This window comes from Sarcophilus harrisii, chromosome 2 (assembly GCF_902635505.1).
Source record: "Sarcophilus harrisii chromosome 2, mSarHar1.11, whole genome shotgun sequence".
Classification (NCBI taxonomy): domain Eukaryota; kingdom Metazoa; phylum Chordata; class Mammalia; order Dasyuromorphia; family Dasyuridae; genus Sarcophilus; species Sarcophilus harrisii.
Window position 1 is genome coordinate 354,458,136 of NC_045427.1, and position 20,234 is coordinate 354,478,369.

General features: G+C 35.2%; 1 protein-coding gene across 2 annotated transcripts in view; it reads right to left on the reverse strand.

Annotated features, from left to right (window-relative positions):
- Nucleotides 1–20,234, reverse strand: part of ASPG (asparaginase) — a 124,266-nt gene that overhangs the window by 15,856 nt on the left and 88,176 nt on the right. For both annotated transcript variants that reach the window (XM_023504072.2, XM_023504076.2), the window contains exon 13: nt 211–297. In XM_023504072.2, coding sequence (XP_023359840.1) covers nt 211–297 — 87 coding nt within the window. The remainder of the gene's footprint in view (nt 1–210; nt 298–20,234) is intronic.

Genomic DNA, 20,234 nt, shown 5'->3' on the forward strand with positions numbered 1-20,234 from the left:
AGGCCAATGGAATAGGTCATCATATCCCTAACAAAGAGCTTCTCTTTTTCCCAAGAGAGCTATCTTTAAATTCTCCTGAGGGATTCTGTCCACCTAGACCAAACCCCATTGGATGCTCCCTCTAGGAAGATTGCTGTTTGGATATATCTTAATAGCACTGAGGAGGGCTGAGTGTGGGGGCAGCTCAGGGATACACCCTGTATCTCTTACCTGCAGAGCTCAGTCCCTGCACCCTGAAGCTCTTGAGGAGATAGATGAGCACCTGCATCCTTGAGGAGCTGGATGACATCTCTGTGCCTGTGAGGGGGAAAAACCATAATAATTGTTTTGTTTTCTCTTCCTAGGAAGTTTAGCATGGTATCTTAGAAACAATGTTGGATTGGGTATCAGAAGACTTATGTATCCAACTCTTCTATGATCTTGGATTTCATTTCCTCATTGGTAAAATGGTAGAAAGAACAGGGGTAGACTGGATGACCTTTCATCTAACTCTAGATCTCTGATAATAGGATTTTTGGAACATATTTCCCAAGGGTTGGTTCCTAAAAAGAAAAAAATTTCCTCTGCCTACCTGCCTCAAGGCTATGTCTAGCAAGATAGCAGAATTATGGAATCCCAGAATCCAGGAGCTGGAAGATATATTTACTGAGCAAGAATCTTTTCACAATGTCCCAAATAGAAAATCATCCAACCACTATTTAAGATAACCAATGATGGTTGAACTTTACCCTCACAGCCCTTTCCATTAGTGACTGATTCTAGTTTTTGTACAGCTTAGGTTAGATGACTTCTGATGTTCTTTCCAATTCGGAAGTTCTTTGACATTATTTTTCCTTCTGAACCTGATGTGCTTCTTGGTAACTTCTCGGTAACTTCTCCTAATTGTTCCTAGGCCTCTCCTTTGGGGACCAAATAAAACAAATTTAATCTTTCTACCTCATTACAACATTTTGATTACTTGAAGAGGTACCACTTCACACCTATCAGATTGGATAATATGATAGAAAAAAAAATGGCAGATACAGGAGGAGATGTAACAAAATAGGTTAAATCATTGTGAAATTGTGAATTGCTAACCATTCTGAAGAACAATTTGTAATTATGCCCAAGCAGCTATAAAACTGCATACTCTTTGAGCCAGCAATACTAGTATTAAATTTGTATTCCAAATAGATCAAATGAAAAGGACCTACATATACAAAAAATATTTATAGATCTTTTGGTGATGGTGAAGAACTGAAAACTGAGGGGATAGCTATCAAGTGGAGAATTGTCTAAACAAATTATTATACAATTGTGATGGAATACTATTATGCTATACAAGAAATGGTGAGAGGAATGGTTTAGAAAAACCTGAGAAGATTTATATGAACTAATGCAAAATGAAATTAGCAGAACCAGAAGACTGTGGTACATAGTAATTACAACATGGTAATAACAATAATCAACTGTGAAAGATTTAGCTTCTCTGATTAGGACAATGATCCAAAACAATTCTAAAGTATTAATGATGAAAAATGCCATCCACCTCGAGAGAACTGAGAAACTCTGAGTACAGGATTGAAGCACATTTTTATTCACTTCATTTTTCTTTCTTTTTTTACTTTTGTTGTTAGTATAAAAACATTGTCAGATATATGACTTCATGTATATAATTGATATCATATTCCTTGCTTTCTCAATGGATAGAGGAAAGGCTAGAGGGAGTGAATTTGAAATTCAAATTCTAAAAACAAATTTAAAAAGAAAAAGCTGCCCCCCACACCCAATAGTTGAAGACAGTCATACCATGTACACTCTAAATTCTTTCTTATCTAGGTTTTCATCATCCCTGTTTCTTTCAGCCAATTCTCATATGTCATGATCTCTGGTTCCTTCACAATCCTCAGAAAATTCTTTAACTGGTCAGTGACCCTATACAGAACTAAGCAGGACCTGACCAGGGCTAGGAACTACATCCTATCTTAAAACTCTCAGGAGACCAATTTGTAAGATTCCTTTGATTGTGGCTCCTAAAAGACTAGGTTGAAAGCATTGAATTTGGGGGGCTCTGCAAAATCCACTGGGGAAGTTGTTGTCATTACATTGCCTCCATACTATCAGCTCCAGTTAAATAATGTCCTTTCTAAAATGTGGAAACTATGATCTATTCAATGGAAAGAAATCTGAATTGGGAATAAGAAGGCCCTGTATTCAAATCCCAGCTCTACCACTTACTAGCTATGTAACCGTAGGCAAATCATTTCAATTCTCTGAGTTTTAGTTTCCTCATCTGTAAACTGAGGAGTAAACTGAGGAGGATTAAGACCTGGCAGGAACCCCAGAGGTCATCTGGTGTTCCTGCCAGGTCTTAATCTATATTAAGATGATCACTACTTGAACTCTTCTTGTACTCTGAAGTACAAGAAGGTGTGGTTCCTTCAAAAGGTCTAGCATCTTCCTGAGGAATAACTTCACAGGCAATAATATTGGGTTAATACACTTGTTTTTTAATGTATTCATTGCTGTGAGGAATTACCAAAAACAACCTAGACAGAAAAAGGAAAGAGATGAACAGTTTAGGAAGCAAACAATAATAAACCTGGAATGAAGGCATGATATAGAAGTGATGAGAGCCATCAATCATCCAGATTTTGATAGAGAGCTTTCTCTGTGTCTCTCTGTGTGTGTCTGAATCTCTGTTTCTCTTCCTCTCTAGAAGAATACAGCAGATAATTAATTCTTGACTTGCTTTAAGTAAGATTTTAGTCTTCAAAAGATGGAGGAAGCAATAGCATGAGTTCAGTTATAACCAATAAGGAACAACTGGTTGCTAAAGTAGAAACCTAGGAGGAAAGTTCCATCTTGGAATTTGTAATAGAAAAGGAGAAAGAAAATTAAGCACTCTATAGTGTTTTTGATAAGAGATTTCAAAAGTAACAAAAGGCACAAAGGCAAAATTTTATGGACTACAATGATGCAGGGAAACATAGCCTTTAAAGAGATGTCTAGCTTTCAAGAATGATATTCTTAATAGAATTAAGATTACAGAAACAATTCCAATAGGGAAGAATAGAGTAAACTCTAAAGTGGCTGATGTGAGTACACAGGGCTAGATTTTTAAAATAAGTTTTAAATTTATAAATCAATAAATATAAATGAAGATCCTGCCAACTGGTTCCTTCCTATTCACAAGAGGAAAACAAAATACTATAGCCTCATCATTAAAATAAATTACATAAGCAAATGGGTTCTAAAATACATTAAATTAAAAACCTCTAACTAAATACCAAAATAAAAATCTTGAAAATTAATGGAGAGATTAATACAATGGAAAATTTTTTAAAAATTAACTTTAAAAATCTAGGAACTGCTCTTTTGAAAAAAAAAACTAATAAAGTGAATAAATCTAATTGGCTAAATTTGAATCAAAAAAGAAGAAAATCAAATTACCTGTATCAAAAATGAAAAGAGTGAATTCACAACAAATAAAGATAAAATAAAAGCTATCATTAGGAGCTTCTTTACCCAGCTATATACCAATAATACTGACAAAGTGAATGAAATAGATGAATGTTTATAGAAGTAAATGGATTGCTGAGTGCAGTAGCTGGTAGTCCTTTCTACCAGTGAGTATTAGACAGAGAATGTCTTGAGCTCAGGAGTTCCAGACCACAGTAGTTTATACCTTTCAAGCATCTGAACTAAGCCTGACACCAATATGCTGAGCTCCCAAGGGTAGGAAGGCCATTAAGTTACCTTAAAGAAAGGTGAACTGGCCCCTGTTGGAAACAGAAGTGATCAAAGCTCCCAAGTTGATCAGTAGTCAAATTGGAAACATGAATAGATAATATATTTCCAGTCAAAGTAAAACTCACCCCTTCTCCCACTTGCCAAATAAATGAATGAATGAATAAAAAGATAAATAAATAAAATAGATGGATGAATATAACAAACTAGTAAGTGTTTTTCAAAAGTAATTAAAAGCTTAAAGCTAACTGAGAAAACATAGCAGCCGAATGATACTATACACTGGTCTATGGCCTAAATATAATACAGGGTTTGAGCCCTTGTTTTAGAATATGGGATATTTTTGTAATATCAACATTTTTAGTTTTAAAACTTTACTTTTGTATGTAAATTTTTTGTAATTTTCAAGTAAAAGAATTCAACATTTGATATAAAACTGCAATCAGGAAATTAATTAACTTTTTATTTAAAATACACGTATGGGAAATGGAAGTGAGGACAGATAAAACATAGAGATGAACACAAAAGTGTAGTATCATCCTGGAGTGATAGCTTTAGAAGCACCAAAGCTCCCAAAGAGATAAGGCCCTCATAAATACTTAAGACAATAAAAAGAGGGTATGGCTTTTTAAAAAAGTTATCTTGGGGGCAAGCTAAAGATGGAAAAGGAGATAGGACTGCTATTCAGAGTGCACAGAATGATGAGAATGGATAGGAATAGATGACATTAGAAAACAAGCTTACCAACAACTCATAGCAACTCAAAGGGCATGTACAGGAAATTACTGAATTACTGAAACCCAGAAAACATGAAGATTCAAGTGGCACACCAAAGGATGGGTCAAACAAATCACAGCAATCTCAAATTTATTGACATTTCAGCTAACTTAGAAAACTGAAATAGTCTTAAGCACTCAATTTCAGGAAATTGTTCAAGAAAACTTTCCACAATTAATTAAAAAAGCAACAATATAAAAATAGAATCCACAGTATCCTGATAAGAAAAAAAATAGCGAGTCATGCTTCCTAGATACATTACAGTTTAATTCTAACACTGTCATGATAAGAGGAAATAGAATCTACAAACTGCAAGAATGACAGAAATAAAATTCGATCACAACATATTCCTCAAGGAAGGGAAGGGTCAAATGACAGGGCCTTGAGGGCAGGGATTTTTTTTTTTTTTTTTTTTGCCATTTTTTTTGTCCCTATTATTCAACACAGAGCCAGACATATAGTAAGTGATTAATAAATGCTCGGAAAAACTAAGAAACATGAACTATAAATCCAAAATTATCCAAATAGCAAAACTCAGAATATTACATAAAGTTAAGAAGGTGTTAAAGAAATGTTTGGATTTTTAGAGACATATGTACTTCATAGAAATCATTGAATAAACACCAGTCTCTAAGTTACATGGATAAGTTCGATCTATTTCCCTTGCTCAACAATTAAAATTTCCCAAATTCAATTCAATTTGATTGCATGCAACAAACATATATTGAGACACTGGGGATACAACTGACAAAAATAATTCTTGCTTTTTTCCATTTCATTGAAAATGTATAGCATGTATCCAGGTAAGTATAGTAGGAGATATTTTAAGGACAAGGAGGCGTTTGCTAGTATCTGGAAAAGTAAGGAAAAACTTCTTGGAAGAGATTATACTTTAACCTGAGCCTTGAAGCAATATAGGGATACCAAGAGGCAGTAATGAAGACAAATCAAAATAAATAGATGATATGACTTGAGGAAATGTATGAAAATTAAAGATAGTATATTAAATTTGGAGAACAGCTAATATTTCAGTTTAGCTAGAACATATAAAAGGGAATGATATCAAATAAAGACTAGAAAGGTAAGTGGAAGTCAGATGACAGCCTTAAATTCCAGCTTAAGTTGTTGGTATTTTATGGCAGTGGTGAGGGAAGAGGGGAAAGGGATGGAAAAGAGTCAGTTTTCTACCTAAGAAAGATAAACAGGTAAAAATAAAATATGAGAACATGCCGAGTATTGTATTAACCAAATCATTAAATGTTATGGAAGACTATTATTAAATAAAGGGGAAAATAAGGTAAAAGTAGGTAGGGGCAGAATAATGCCAAATTATAACTCTTTATGAGATGAAGAGTAAAGTTAAATAAATTTATACAATAAGCATGATGAAAAAAGTTGTATGTGTGTTAATTTTGTTCATTTTCAGTTAATAACAATAGGAATTTATAATACATTAGAAATGTTTAACATGTATCCAAGTAATTTCCACTGCAAATGTATAACATGTATCCAGATAAGTATAATGGGAGATATTTTGGTAGTATCCAAGTAAACCTTTGGAAATGTACAACATGTATCCAGGAAACAATAGGAGATATTCTGGAAAAAAAAAAAAATTGAAAAGAAAGAGGAAAAGAAAATTTTTTCAAGTGTAATGCTTAATATAAGTGTATTAAACTCTAAAATAAAATAAAAGTTAGAGAATGAATTTAAAAACAGAATTCTATTTATAAGTATTTGATACAGAAAGATTTCAAAAGATTTAAAATAAAAGGATGATCTAAGTTTTATCATTCTGCCATTAAATAACAATATAGAACAAATTCAAATTCAGACCATTAAGCTTAAAGAGAAATAAAGACATTATATTATGCTAAAAGGTTATATTCAAAATAGTACTATATTTTAAGTACATAGGCACCTTATAATAACATAGTAAAATTTATGAAGAAAAAAAATTCATTGATTTAGAAGAAATAACTGAAAAATCAACAAGAACAGGAAATTTTAACATCTCATTATTAGCAAATAACATATACAATAAAAAGATAAACAAGACAAATTACAGTGCTGAATAGAATATTAAACAAAAGAGATCTGATGGATGTATAAGGAATTATAGGGAATTCAATGGGAAAAACCAAGAATATGTATTCTTTTTTAAAGCATAAATAGAACCTAAACAAAAAAATGGATGGTATGCTGGTAGGAAAGAAGACAAACGTAAATATAGAAGATAAGAGATTTTGTTCACTACAGCTGTGACCATAATGGAATAAATTATGTACAATGAGTAAAAAGATAAGTATCTCATAAAAACTAAAGACTGATTTACTAAGTAACTCTCTAGTTAAAAAGGAAATTATAAAAACAATAGATTGTGTCAACGGTAACAATAATAGATATTACATATAAACAAGGCAAATGTATAGTATTAAATGCTCATATAAGTAAAACAAAAAGAAATATACTAAGTTGAGTAGTCACCTAAAAAGTCTACAAAGTCATGCACCAATACAAAGCAGAAAAAGATGAATAAAACTGAGAAAAAAAGAAGAAATCTAAGAATATAAGAAATAAATTTTCAAATGATTTCAAAAGATCAATGAAAATAATAACAATAATTTGTGTTTGGTAAGGAATTTAAGGTTTGCAAAACTTTTTTTTAGTAACTACTCTCATGAAGTAGTTATTAAAAGTAATGTCAATCCCATTTTATCATGGAAGAAAACTGAGACTTAGTAACTTGAGGTGACTTGTTCAAAGTCACACATACCTTTTAAGTCACAGATTTTAATTAAGGTCACTCTTCACTCCAGGTCTTGTTTTCTCTTCACTGCACCACCTTGCCTCTCAAACTGATAAACAATTTAACAAGAATTTTAAAATAAGGAAAACAAATCAAATAACCAAAATTAGAAAAAGAGAAGGAAAATTATGAAGGCATATATACATTAAGTAACCAAGAAAATTATTGACATCATCACAAATAAGTCTAAGCTAATAAATTTGCAAATCTTAAACATTCTTTTTTTTTTATTATAGCTTTTTATTTACCAGTTATATGCATGGGTAATTTTACAGCACTGACAATTGCCAAACCTTTTGTTCCAATTTTTCCCCTCCTTCCTCCCATCCCCTCCCCTCGATGGCAGGTTGACCAATACATTTAAACATTCTTTTTAAAAACACTTCATAAATTTTATTATTTATTTAAAAATTTTTTTCTTTTTAAATTTTGAGTTCCAAATTTTTTCTCTCCCTCTAATCCCTCCCCCACTTATTGAGAAGGCAAGCAATATAATACATCAAATTTATGCAAACATTTCCATGTTAGCCATATTGAAAAATAAAATTTTTAAAACTAAATTTCAATTTGTACTCAGTTCATCAGTTTTCTCTCCAGAGGTAGACAGCATTTTTCATCAAATCGTGTGGAATTGTCTTGGATCATTGTATTGCTAAGAATAGATAGGTCCGTCATAATTGATGTACAATATTGCTGTCACAGTGTATCATGGTCTCCTGGTTCTGTTCACTTCACTCTGAATCAATTCATTTAAGTTTTGACAGGTTTTTCTACAATTCTCTGCTCATCATTTTTTATAGCACAATGTCATTCAAACAATCATCTCCAAAACTTGTACAGTCACTCTCCAACTGATGGGCATCCCCCAGGTTTCCAGTTCTTTGCCACCAGATTGCTATAAATATTTTTGAACAAATAGTCCCTTTCCTCTTTTCTTTGATCTCTCTAAGATACAGATGTAGTAGTGGTATTGCTGAGCCAAGAGGTTACACAATTTTATAGCCTTTTGGACATAGTACTAAATTATTCTCCAGAATGTTTCAATTAGTTCACAACTCTACCAACAGTGCAGTAGTATCCCAATTCTTCCACATCCCCTCCAACAAGCTATTCCTTCCCCCAACCATTTTTTAGCCAGTATGAGAGGTATAAAGTGGTATTTCAAAGCTATTTTAAACTGCATTTCTCTAATCAATAGTGACTTGGAACACTTTTATATAACTATAAATAACTTTGATTTCTTCTTTTAAAAACTACCTCTTTATATTCTAAAAGGAATGGAAGATTACTTTCAAAATAAAAATAGTAACAAAACAAGAAATGGATAACTTAAATAGACCAATCTCAGAAAGAGAAACTAGACTACTTAAAGGTCTGCTTTAAAAAAAAAAAAAAAAAAAAAAAAAGATGCATCAACAACAATCACTGATCCAAGACAGATTCACAAAAGAATTTCTAACATTTAAAAAAAATACAAGGAACTCTGATGCTATACAAACTGTTTCAAAACAAAGGATAAGATGCCTAGGAAAGAACATCATAGTAGACCAAGATCATTAGTAAACTTAGATGCCAAAATACTTTTTAATATACCTGTACATCAAAAAGAAATTTTATCCATCATCACCAAATAGAATTTAAAATTCAAACACAAAAATAGTTTAATTACAAGAAAACTATATAGAAATTCATATAAGCAGGAAGAAAAAAATAATGAAAAATAATTATTACATTAGAAACAGAGAACAACTTTGATGAAATACAACATGAACTTAATTAATTAAAGAATATTGGAATAAAAGGAGCTTTCCTTAATATAATAAATTAATATTCTATGCAGTAGATTAACAATAAAAACATTCTGATCATTATAGATGAGGAAACTGCCCTGCTCAAAAACCTTCTGTAGCTCTGACCGTTGCTAATCAAATGCATTTAAAATTCTCTACTACACTCTCTTCTGAATATCAGACTCCAGCCTCCTTTTCAGTTTCATCACCAACTTGTAATTCCCCCGATGATCCCTATATCCTCTAGTCAAATTACACTTGTGACTACATAATTAGGGCTCCAGCCACTGTGGAGCACCTAAAAATCCCTTCTATTTCCACCCATCAAAGTTCTATCAGTTCTTCAGGGAGCAAGCCAGCTCCTCCATCAAGCTCCTTCAGCTGAACCTATCCTCATTCTCTCTTCTCATATTTTTCCTGGTCTACATGTCTCCTGTGTACCTACTACATTCTAGCTTCTTTCTGTCACACCATTTAGGATCTATTCTTCATGCCTATAGCTGGATTGTAAACTCTTCCAGGACTAGCATTGAGTTGTCAGTAAGTTTTACCCATTGATGAATGAACCTTGTACTACTGACTTCAAGGAAGTATTGTTTTGCACATAATAGATGCTTACTAAATACCTGTTAAATTAAAAGAAATTTGTTGAATCAATGGCTGTCTTATACCTCCGGTTGGGAGGCAGCAAGGAGGCACAGTAAAGGGAGCATGGGGTCAGGAACATCTGATGTTTTTAGATACTTACTAGTTGTGTGACTCTAGACAAATGCTTAATTTCTAGTTCAGTTTCCTCATATGTAAAATGGGAATAACAATTCCTTTGCAGGGGTTTCATCTCATCTCAAATGAGAAAATATTTATCAAGTGTTTTGCAAACCTTGAAGTGCTACATAAATTATTATTATTATTATCATTAATGATCTCATGGAGGGTAGGGACCTCATCATATCTATCTGTGACTCAATTGCAACCAAGCCCAACATCAGTTATTATTGAATAAAGAAATGGCAGAAATGCAGGAAAGAGAAAACATCCTGTTAAGATCAGGGGAAATAATGCACTGAGAATGAGCAAACATTGCAAGCATAAGGAACAGTCAATGAAAATGTTTAGTTAGATGAACTATCTTGTTTGAAGAATCACAAGGGAGAAAGTAGTTTGTGGGTTTTAGAATACATATATGAGGAACACAAGTGTCAAACAAGTTAATTTAGCCTTCTGAGCCTCGGTTTCCCTATCTGTAATTTGAAGATAATAAACCTTGAACTACTGACCTCAAAAGGGGTTTTGTTAAGGCTTGAATGACACATTGGTGTTCATACACATATACATATTCATGCATATAAGTACACATATGTATGTAAACGTATCTCTAGATTTACAGGACACTATTCTCTTGCTTTTTCTATCTATGTGATCCCTTTTTCTCTTATTTCCTTTGTTGGATTCTCCTCCAGATCATGTCTCCCAACCACATGTGTCCCATAGGGTTCTGTCCTGGACCCTCTTTTCTTCTCCCTCTATACTATTTCACTTCAGGATCACATCAGCTTTTACGGATTTAATTTCCATCTCTATGTTGATGATTCTCAGATGTTCTTATCTGGCCCCAGCCTCTCTTCTGACCTCTAATTTTACATCTCCAAACACCTTCAGATATCTCAAATACATATCCACAAGACATTCTAAACTCATTATGTCCCACACAGAATTCATTATCTTTCTCCCAAAATCCTCCCCTCCTCTTACCTTTGTTATTACTGATTAGGGCAATATCATCCTCTCATATCCCTCAGGTTTATAACCTAAGAGTCATTCTGAATTCCTTACTATCTGTCACCTCCCCTCCCTTCCCTCCCACTATCATCGTATCCAACATGGTACCAAGGCTGTCAGTTTCAACTTTGCAAGGTCTCCTGAATGTACCCTTTGCCTCCTCTGACACTATCATCACTCTAGCACCAAGCTTGGATGATTGCAATAGTCTGCTGGTCAGTCTGCCTGTCTCCAGTCTCTCTCCACTCTAAGCCACCTTCCATTCAGCCACTAAATTGACTTTCCTAAAACAGAACTCTGATCCATGTCACCTTCCTACTCACTAAATTCTAGTGGCTCCCTATTGCCTCCAGGATCAAATACTAAGTGTTCTGTTTGGCATCCAAAGCCCTTCATAATCAAGCCCCTTTTACCTTTCCATTTTTTCTTATACATCTTCAAGTGGTTCCTTCCTGGCTGTTCCACAAACAAGACACTTTACCTCTGAGCTCCAGCCCTTTTCTCTGGATCACCTTCATACTGAAAATGTTTTTCCTCCTCTACACTAACTACTCTCCCCTGCCCCTGGCTTTAAGTCCCTACTAAAACCCCGTTTTCCATTGCAAGTCTTCCCTAACCCCTCTTAATTCCTCTTTCAATTATTTCCTATTTATCCTGCATACAGTTTGCTTTCTGTATATTTGTTTATATGTTGTCTCCTTCATTAGATTGCAAGTTCTTTGAGAGCAAACATTGTCTATTGCCTTTTTATGTATCCCCAATGCTTAGCATAGTGCCTGGCACATAGCAGGCAGTTTAAAATGTTGATTGGTTGATTAACATGTGTTTGTGTGTGGATAAAAAAAAGAATATATGTGCAAATATATATGAAAATATACAAACATACACAAATCTTTCCCTGTAATCTTCTTCTTTCTTATACCATCTCTCCGGTATATATAGAGAAATATGTATACATGCATATATATAAAACATTTAAAATGCGCGAGTGTGCATGCATGTAAATATAAAATACAGACTGTATATGCATGTGTATAATGTGCTTATATATATATATATATATATATGCATATGTGTGTATGTGTGTATACACACACATAAACTCACACATATATATCTTGAGAATTATTAGCGATTACTCTTTTTCTACCTTCTGGAGATAAGCCAGTTTAGTTATTTAAAAAGGGTCAGGCCCCTGCCTGCCTTCCTGCTTGCCTGCCAGGACCTGAGTTTTAAGCTAAACTGGTTAGGATGTAAATGGGAAGAGAGAGCCTGATCTTCATGGGGTGGGGGTGGGAGTGGGGGGAAAGACTGAGGAACCTGTAGCAGGGCAGAGCAATTCTTCTCCCCCGTATGTTAGTTTTGTCATTGGAAATATATCTCAAGGACTTTTCCCCCTTTTTGCTTCCCTCCCCCACTGCCACCCCAGCCAGAGAATCAGTTTCTACACCATCAGCCAGGCCCCTCTGGGTGTAGAAAACGCACAGATCCTGTTCTCTGAAACCCACAGAACCGCAGCCCAGCCAGAGAAGGTGGGGTAAGCACCTGGGCAGGGGCAGAGTCAACAGGCCTGGCTTCTACTCATTGTTCTACCACCCACTGGCCGCATCACCCTGGGCAACTTTCTTGGGACTTCCATTTCCCCATCTGACCAAAGCTGGGGCTGGTCAGCTCCTACTTCTAGCTCCATGACACAGTCCTCATCTCTCAAGGAGTTCACAATCAGGCCTGGAAGATCAGAGAATTTCGGGTCCACCGCCATCATTCAACAGACGGTGAAAGAGAGAGCTAAAAGGAACAGAGCTTGTCCAAGGTCATACCTACTACAATAAGGTCACTCTGTCAGCAGGAATTAGGGTACCCTTAAGGAAGAAGTCTCAGGTTGTAAGAAAAAGTGAAAGCTGCCCAGCTCTGCTTTTCCTCCATAGGAAGCTCGGTTCTCACTATGCCAGGAATAAGTCTGAGACTTGAAGCTTTCTGAACTCCCACAGACCACTCTAGCCAGCCTGAGACCTTAAAAGACTTAAAGCTGCTTCTCCACCAGGGTGGCCATCTCACACCTAGAAATACCCAAAGGAGGGAGAATCTGGCTGATGATCTCATAGTTCATGGCTGCAATTTTCCTGGAAGGGAGTGGCAGAGATTAGTGGGTCTGCTATTCTCATTGGCCACCAATAGGTCCTAGGCCAAGCCCCATTTGGCCATTGTTTGGGTCATGATTGACTTGTAAATAGCAGTGTATTCTCTTGGGGCAGACCCAGATTTATTTATTTATTTAGATTTCTTAGGCTAGGTGAAAGAGGAGATTCTTTGCCTCACTCCCTACCTAGCTTTAATCACTGAATGGATCAGAATCAATCAAACTGACTTAAAGCTTAAAAAGGACAAGGTCGTCCATTACATCCAGGACCATTTCATGATCTATATCTGACCACTGGTCCGAGATGGCTTTGGAGGGGAAACTGAAGCAAATGGCCTTGTACAACCATTCCTCACTGAAATCCAATTCACTTGGATGTTATGGCATTACCTCCCTAATACCATGATCCTCTTTGAGAGAACCAAGCACACATAACAATTCTGATGGCTTAGAGATGAAGGTTCTAAAAAGATGAGACCTCAAGTAGCTCTTCTGATACCTAGCCTGCTGTTCTAATCCCCACCTTGTCTGGCATGTGAAAAATATAGGACCCCATCCTCCCACCTTCCCAAGTCAGCTTTGACTCTTTTCTCTTGCTCAATCCTCATATCTAATCATGGGTAAGTCACTACAATTCTACTTTGGTGAATGTTTAGCATCTAGTCGTTCCCCTCTCTTCACTCTGCCTTGATCCTAGTTCAGGAACTTATCATTTTCCTGGACCATAGAAAGAGCCTGCTAGTTAGTCTCTAGATCTGCCTGTGGTGTTTATTTGTTTTTTCCCTTTCCAGTTCATGATTCATAGATATACCAAAATAATCTTTCTAGTGCATCTAACCACATCAATCTCTTCCTGGAATATTTCTGGTACTTCACCCCAGCCCATAGCATAAAATCCTATTTCCATTTTCCTCGACCATAGAAAGAGCCTTGTCCTTGTCCCTATATCTGCCTGTGGTTTTTCCCTTTCTAGTTCATGATTCATGGATATGCCAAAAGAATCTTCCTAGTGCATCTAACCACATCAATCTCTTTCTGGAATACTTCTGCTAGTCCCTCCCCCCCTTTCTCCTTTAGCATAAAATCCTTGCTCCAAAGTGCAAAGACAAGGCCCTCTACAATATAGTTCTCTCCTACTTTTCTAGTCCGCCACTCCCTTTGAGGTATTCCACATGCCAGTAAAACGAGATAGGTTGTTCCATAATCCCATCCCAAAGTCTCCCACTTCCTGCATTTGTTAAGGTTGTCTCCTATTCCTGGCATATACTCCTCATTCCTGCATATAGAAATTTTGTCTTTCCCTTCAAAGTCCAGCCCAGAAGTTACTTCCTCCAAGAAAATCTTTCCTAATCATCCTAAATGAAAGTAATTTTCCCCATCTTAAATGTTTGCTAGAATATTTCATTTTTATCACATTCTTTACCTTTATCACAGTCTATACCTTGTATCATATTTATTTGTATATATGTTATACTCTTCTATGGAGACTATAATGTTTGAGGTCAGAACTAGTCTGAGGAAGAGAACGAAAACAGTCTATTCCTGTGGGAGGAGACTCAATATACTGGGAGAGTACTTAGTTTGAGAGGCAGACATGAACCTAAGGTTCATGTCCTAAGGTTATTCTCAGTCCAAGAGGAAGGCTATGGTTCCTGATTGCTGTGTGCCCTCAGGGAGGAACCCTGTGGTCCAGGGGAGTAATCAGGAAATAAAGACATCCAAACACATATCACTAGTTACACAGGTTCAAAAGAGGGGTAAGAGGAGAGTAGAAAGGAAAAGAGAGAGAAAAATGAGGGAAGGAGAGGAGTAGAAGAGAAGAAGTTGTTTTGTCCCTGAATAAAACATTTATAATAGAGATTCAAGCCACTCTAAAAATGGTACTCCTTACCATCTGCATCTAGAGAGAGCACCGTGGGGACTAAATGTGGATTAGAGCATAGAATTTTTCACTCTTTTTGTTATTGTTTACTTGCATTTTGCTTTTTCTTCTCATTTTTTTCCCTTTTTGATCTGATTTGTGGAAATACGTATAGAAGAATTGCACATGTTTAACAAATATATTACTTGCTGTCTAGGGGATGGAGTGAAGAGAAGGGAGGGGAAAAAATTTTTGGAACACAAATTTTAATTTAAAAAAAATAGATTAAAATGGTATTTCTTGACAAGCCCACCTCCAACCCATGATGGGACCAGCCACAGGACAGGAGTCTAAGTCTGGTAGGATTTCCCACTCACTCATAGATGAGATGCTTGTGTTTCATGACTTGGAGAATTTTTTAATCCCTTAAAATATGCCAATTGCTCCTAGGGCTTGTGCCAAGTCCTTCCCTGCTAAGTTTGTGAGTGTCCAGTCCAAGCTGCCTCCATTCTAGGCAGCCACTCAAGAGATGTATACACACTGAAAAAAAGAGATACCAAGAAAAAGTTCCTGGCATCTGGTTCTCCATGGGTTTAGGGGAGCCAGAGTAATTATTCTTGATGGCTTTCATATCTTTGCTGAAGAATCCGACTCCAGCTATCAGGTCTCAGACCCCACTTGACAAAGAAGAGAGTAAAAAAATGCACTTAGGCATCTTGCCTAGAGTCAGAGAAGCCCATAGGTGTGTCTGGAATGTCCCCCAGCTCCAATGGCTTGTCTGGCAAACCCATTAGAGTTTGAATTTCTAATGTATTTTATGATTTGCAAAGTTCCCTTATAGCAACCCTATAAGGTTCAGGAATGTGACAAATGAGGAGAGGAAGTGATTGATCACTACATGATCATGCAGATTTAGAGTCAGGAGTTAAAATACATGTCTTCTAGTTCCAAATCCAGTACTTGCCATTTACAGGTTACTATTCAGATCCTTTCTCCCCTGCCTCCATTTTTCTCTATCCTCTCTTTCCAAACATATATCACTTTTATTTTACACTTCCTGAAGACACCTGGGCAGCTTCCCAAGAACCCATCCCTCCTTCTGGAAACCAATGTAGGGAGAATTTTATTAGATAAAAATTGATACAATAGTCATTATTGTCAAATCCCACACTTGAGTGGTTACAAATCAAATTACACAGTGCAAGATGGTAGAGGAATAAAAACATTTAAAGAACAATTAACTCCAATGCTACATATAAACTATTTGAAAAAATAGGGAATGAAGGACTCCTACCAAATTCCTTTTATGACACAGACATGGTACTGATACCTAAACCAGATAGGATGAAAACAGAGAAAGAAAATTATAGACCAATCTCCCTAATGAATATTGATACTAAAATCTTAAATAAAATATTAGCAAAAAGATTACAGAAAATCATCCCCAGGATAATACACCATGACCAAGTAGGATTTATACCAGGAATGTAGGGCTGGTTCAATATTAGGAAAACTATTAGCATAATTGACTATATCAATAATCAAATTAACAAAAAACATATGATCATCTCATTAGATGCAGAAAAAGCATTTGATAAAATCCAACATCCATTCCTAATAAAAACACTTGAGAGTATAGGAATAGATGGACTTTTCCTTAAAATAATCAGTAGCATCTATTTAAAACTGTCAGTAAGCATAATATGTAATGGGGATAAACTGGAACCATTTCCAATAAGATCAGGAGAGTAACAAAGTTGTCCACTATCACTATTACTAGTCAATATTGTATTAGAAATGCTAGCTTCAGCAGGTAATGAAGAAACCAAATTATCATTCTTTGCAGATAATATGATGGGTATACTTAGAGAACCCCAGAGAGTCTACTAAAAAGCTATTAGAAATAATCCATAATTTTAGCAAAGTTGCAGGATACAAAATAAATCCACATAAATCATCAGCATTTTTATACATCACTAGCAAAATCCAACAGCAAGAGATACAAAGAGAAATTCCATTTAAAATAACTGCCGACAGTATAAAAATATAAAATATAAAAATATTTGGGAATCTATCTGCCAAGGGAAAGTCAGGAATTATATGAGTAAAACTACAAAACACTTTCCACACAAATAAAGTCAGATCTAAACAACTGGAAAAATATTAAGTGCTCTTGGATAGGTCAAGCAAATATAATAAAGATGACAATATTACCTAAACTAATCTATTTATTTAGTTCTATTTATTTATTTATTTAGTATCTATTTATTTAGTGCTATATCAATCAGACTCCCAAAAAACTATTTTAGTGACCTAGAAAAAATAACAACAAAATTCACCTGGAAGAACCAAAGAAAGATTTTCAAGGGAGCCAATGAAAAAAAAAAAATGAAGTGGCCTAGCTGTACCAAGATCTAAAGCTATATTATAAAGCAGTGGTCACCAAAACCATTTGGTATTGGCTAAGAAATAGACTAGTTGATCAGTGGAATAGGTTAGATTCACAGGACAAAATATTCAATAACTATAACAATCTAGTGTTTGACAAACCCAAAGACCCCAGCTTTTGGGATAAGAACTAATTGTTTGACAAAAACTTCTGGAAAAATTGAAAATTAGTATGGCAGAAACTAGGGATTGACCCACACTTAACACCATGCACCAAGATAAGGTCAAAATGGGTTCATGATCTAGGTATAAAGAATGAGATTATAAATAAATTAGACTAACATAAGATAGTTTACCTCTCAGACCTGTGGAGGAGGAAGGAATTTGTGACCAAAGAAGAACTAGAGATCATTATTGATCACAAAACAGAAAATTTTGATAACATCAAATTAAAAAAAAAGTTTTTGTACAAATAAAACTAACACAGACAAGATTAGAAGGGAAGCAATAAAGTGGGAAAACATTGTTACAGTCAAAGGTTCTGATAAAGGCCTTTTTTCCAAAATATATAGAGAACTGACTTTAATTTATAAGAAATCAAGCCATTCTCCAATTGATAAATGGTCAAAGGATATGAACAGACAATTTTCAGATGAAGAAATTGAAACTATTTCTAGCCATATGAAAAGATGCTCCAAATCATTATTGATTAGAGAAACGCAAATTAAGACAACTCTGATTGTCACATTTCTCAGATTGGCTAGGAGGACAGGAAAAGATAATGATGAATGTTGGAAAGGATGTGGGGAAACAGGGACACTGATACATTGTTGGTGGAATTGTGAATGCATCCAACCATTCTGGAGAGCGGTTTGGAACTATGCTCAAAAAGTTATCAAACTGTGCATACCCTTTGACCCAACAGTGTTTGTACTGGGGTTATATCCCAAAGAGATTTTAAAGGAGGGAAAGGGACCCACACATGCAAAAACGTTTGTGGCGATCTTTTTTGTAGTAGCTAGAAACTGGAAATTGAATGGATGCCCATCAGTTGGAGAATGGCTAAATAAGTTATGGTATATGAATATTATTGTTCTGTAAGAAATGACCAACAGGATGATTTCAGAAAGGCCTGGAGAGAGACTAACATGAACTGATGCTAAGTGAAATGAGCAGGACCAGGAGATCATTAGAACCAGGAGATCATTATATACTTCAACAACAATACTATATGATGATCAATTCTGATGAATATGGCCCTCTTCAACAATGAGATGAACCAATCAGTTCCAATTGTTCAGTAATGAACAGAACCAACTACACCCAGCAAAAGAACTACAGGAAATAAGAGTGGACCACAACATAACATTTCCACTCCTTCTGTTATTGTCCACTTGCATTTTTGTTTTTCTTCTCAGGTCATTTTCATTTTATTTCTAAATCTGATTTTTCTTGTGCAACAAGATAAATGTATAAATTTGTATACATATATTGTACTTAACATATACTTTAATATATTTAACATGTACTGGACTGCCTGTCATATAGGAGAGGGGGGTGGGGAAGAGGGGAAAAGTTGGAACAGAAGGTTTTGCAAGGGTCAGTGTTGAAAAATTACTCATGCTTATGTCTTGTAAATAAAAAGCTATTTAAAAAAAAAAACAACAGAGCTTTAAGGTTTGAAAGCTATTACTCTAAAGATGCTCTTATGGTTACAAATCCATGAAATAAGCATCACAAACTTATATCCAGGAATAAGGGAGAAATGCTTGGGTGTGAATTAGGTGAAAGCAGATTACTAACTTGGAACTGTACAGATACACACACACACAATGGCAGAAAAGATATCGTGGAAATGTCTTGGAACAGGAAGAGAGACAAGATGGTGAGATGGGCTTGGGGGATTGGGGGAGGGGGGGAACACATAAAATAGTAGAATACCAGGAGAAAGTACAGTTGAGTTTTTTTCACATTCCAATACTGCCAAATAAATCTAAAAGGAGCTCAGATGTATAGCAAATTGAGACTGGTAGTATTATGTTACATTATAATAAGAAAGGAAGACATAAATTAAGAATGGGTGGGCAGGAAATGGGGACAAGATTGACAGAATAGGAGGTCAAAGTACAGCCAAGTTCTATATCATAATTCTTTTTTTTTAATTTTATTTCTTTTTTTTTAAAGTTATTATAGCTTTTTATTTACAAGATAAATGCATAGGTAATTTTTCAGCACTGACAGTTACAAATCCTTTTATTCCAACTTTTTCTCTCCTTCCCTCCACCCCTTTCTCCAGATGGCAGTTGATCAATACATGTTAAATATGTTAAAGTATAAGTTAAATACAATATAAGTATACATGTCCAAACAGTTATTTTGCTGTATAAAAAGAGTCAGACTTTGAAATAGTGTACAATTAGCCTGTGAAGAAAATCAAAAATGCGGATGGACAAAAATAGAGGGATTGGGAATTCTATGTAGTGGTTCATAGTCATCTCCCAGAGTTCTTTCTCTGGGTGTAGCTGGTTCAGTTCATTACTGCTCTATTGGAACTGATTTGGTTCATCTCATTGCTGAAGAGGGCCACATCCATCAGAATTGATAATCTATATCATAATTTTTCCACAAAGATTTAAAAAAAACTATCAAACTTAGATTTGGTTCATCTCATTGCTGAAGAGGGCCACATCCATCAGAATTGATAATCTATATCATAATTTTTCCACAAAGATTTAAAAAAAACTATCAAACTTAGTCCTTATCAGGAAATGTTCCCCTTACCACCAAAATCACAATGACTCGTTTTTCCTGCCCAATGGTGGAGACAGGGAGAAAGATTTATAAATACTGGGGATGGGAATCTGTCATGAAACATTCCAACTCAAGAAGAAGACATCCCTGATCCAGCACAGAGGGATCTAAATTTGTATAGAGTGCAGGAATAGCATCTCTGTCCCTCAT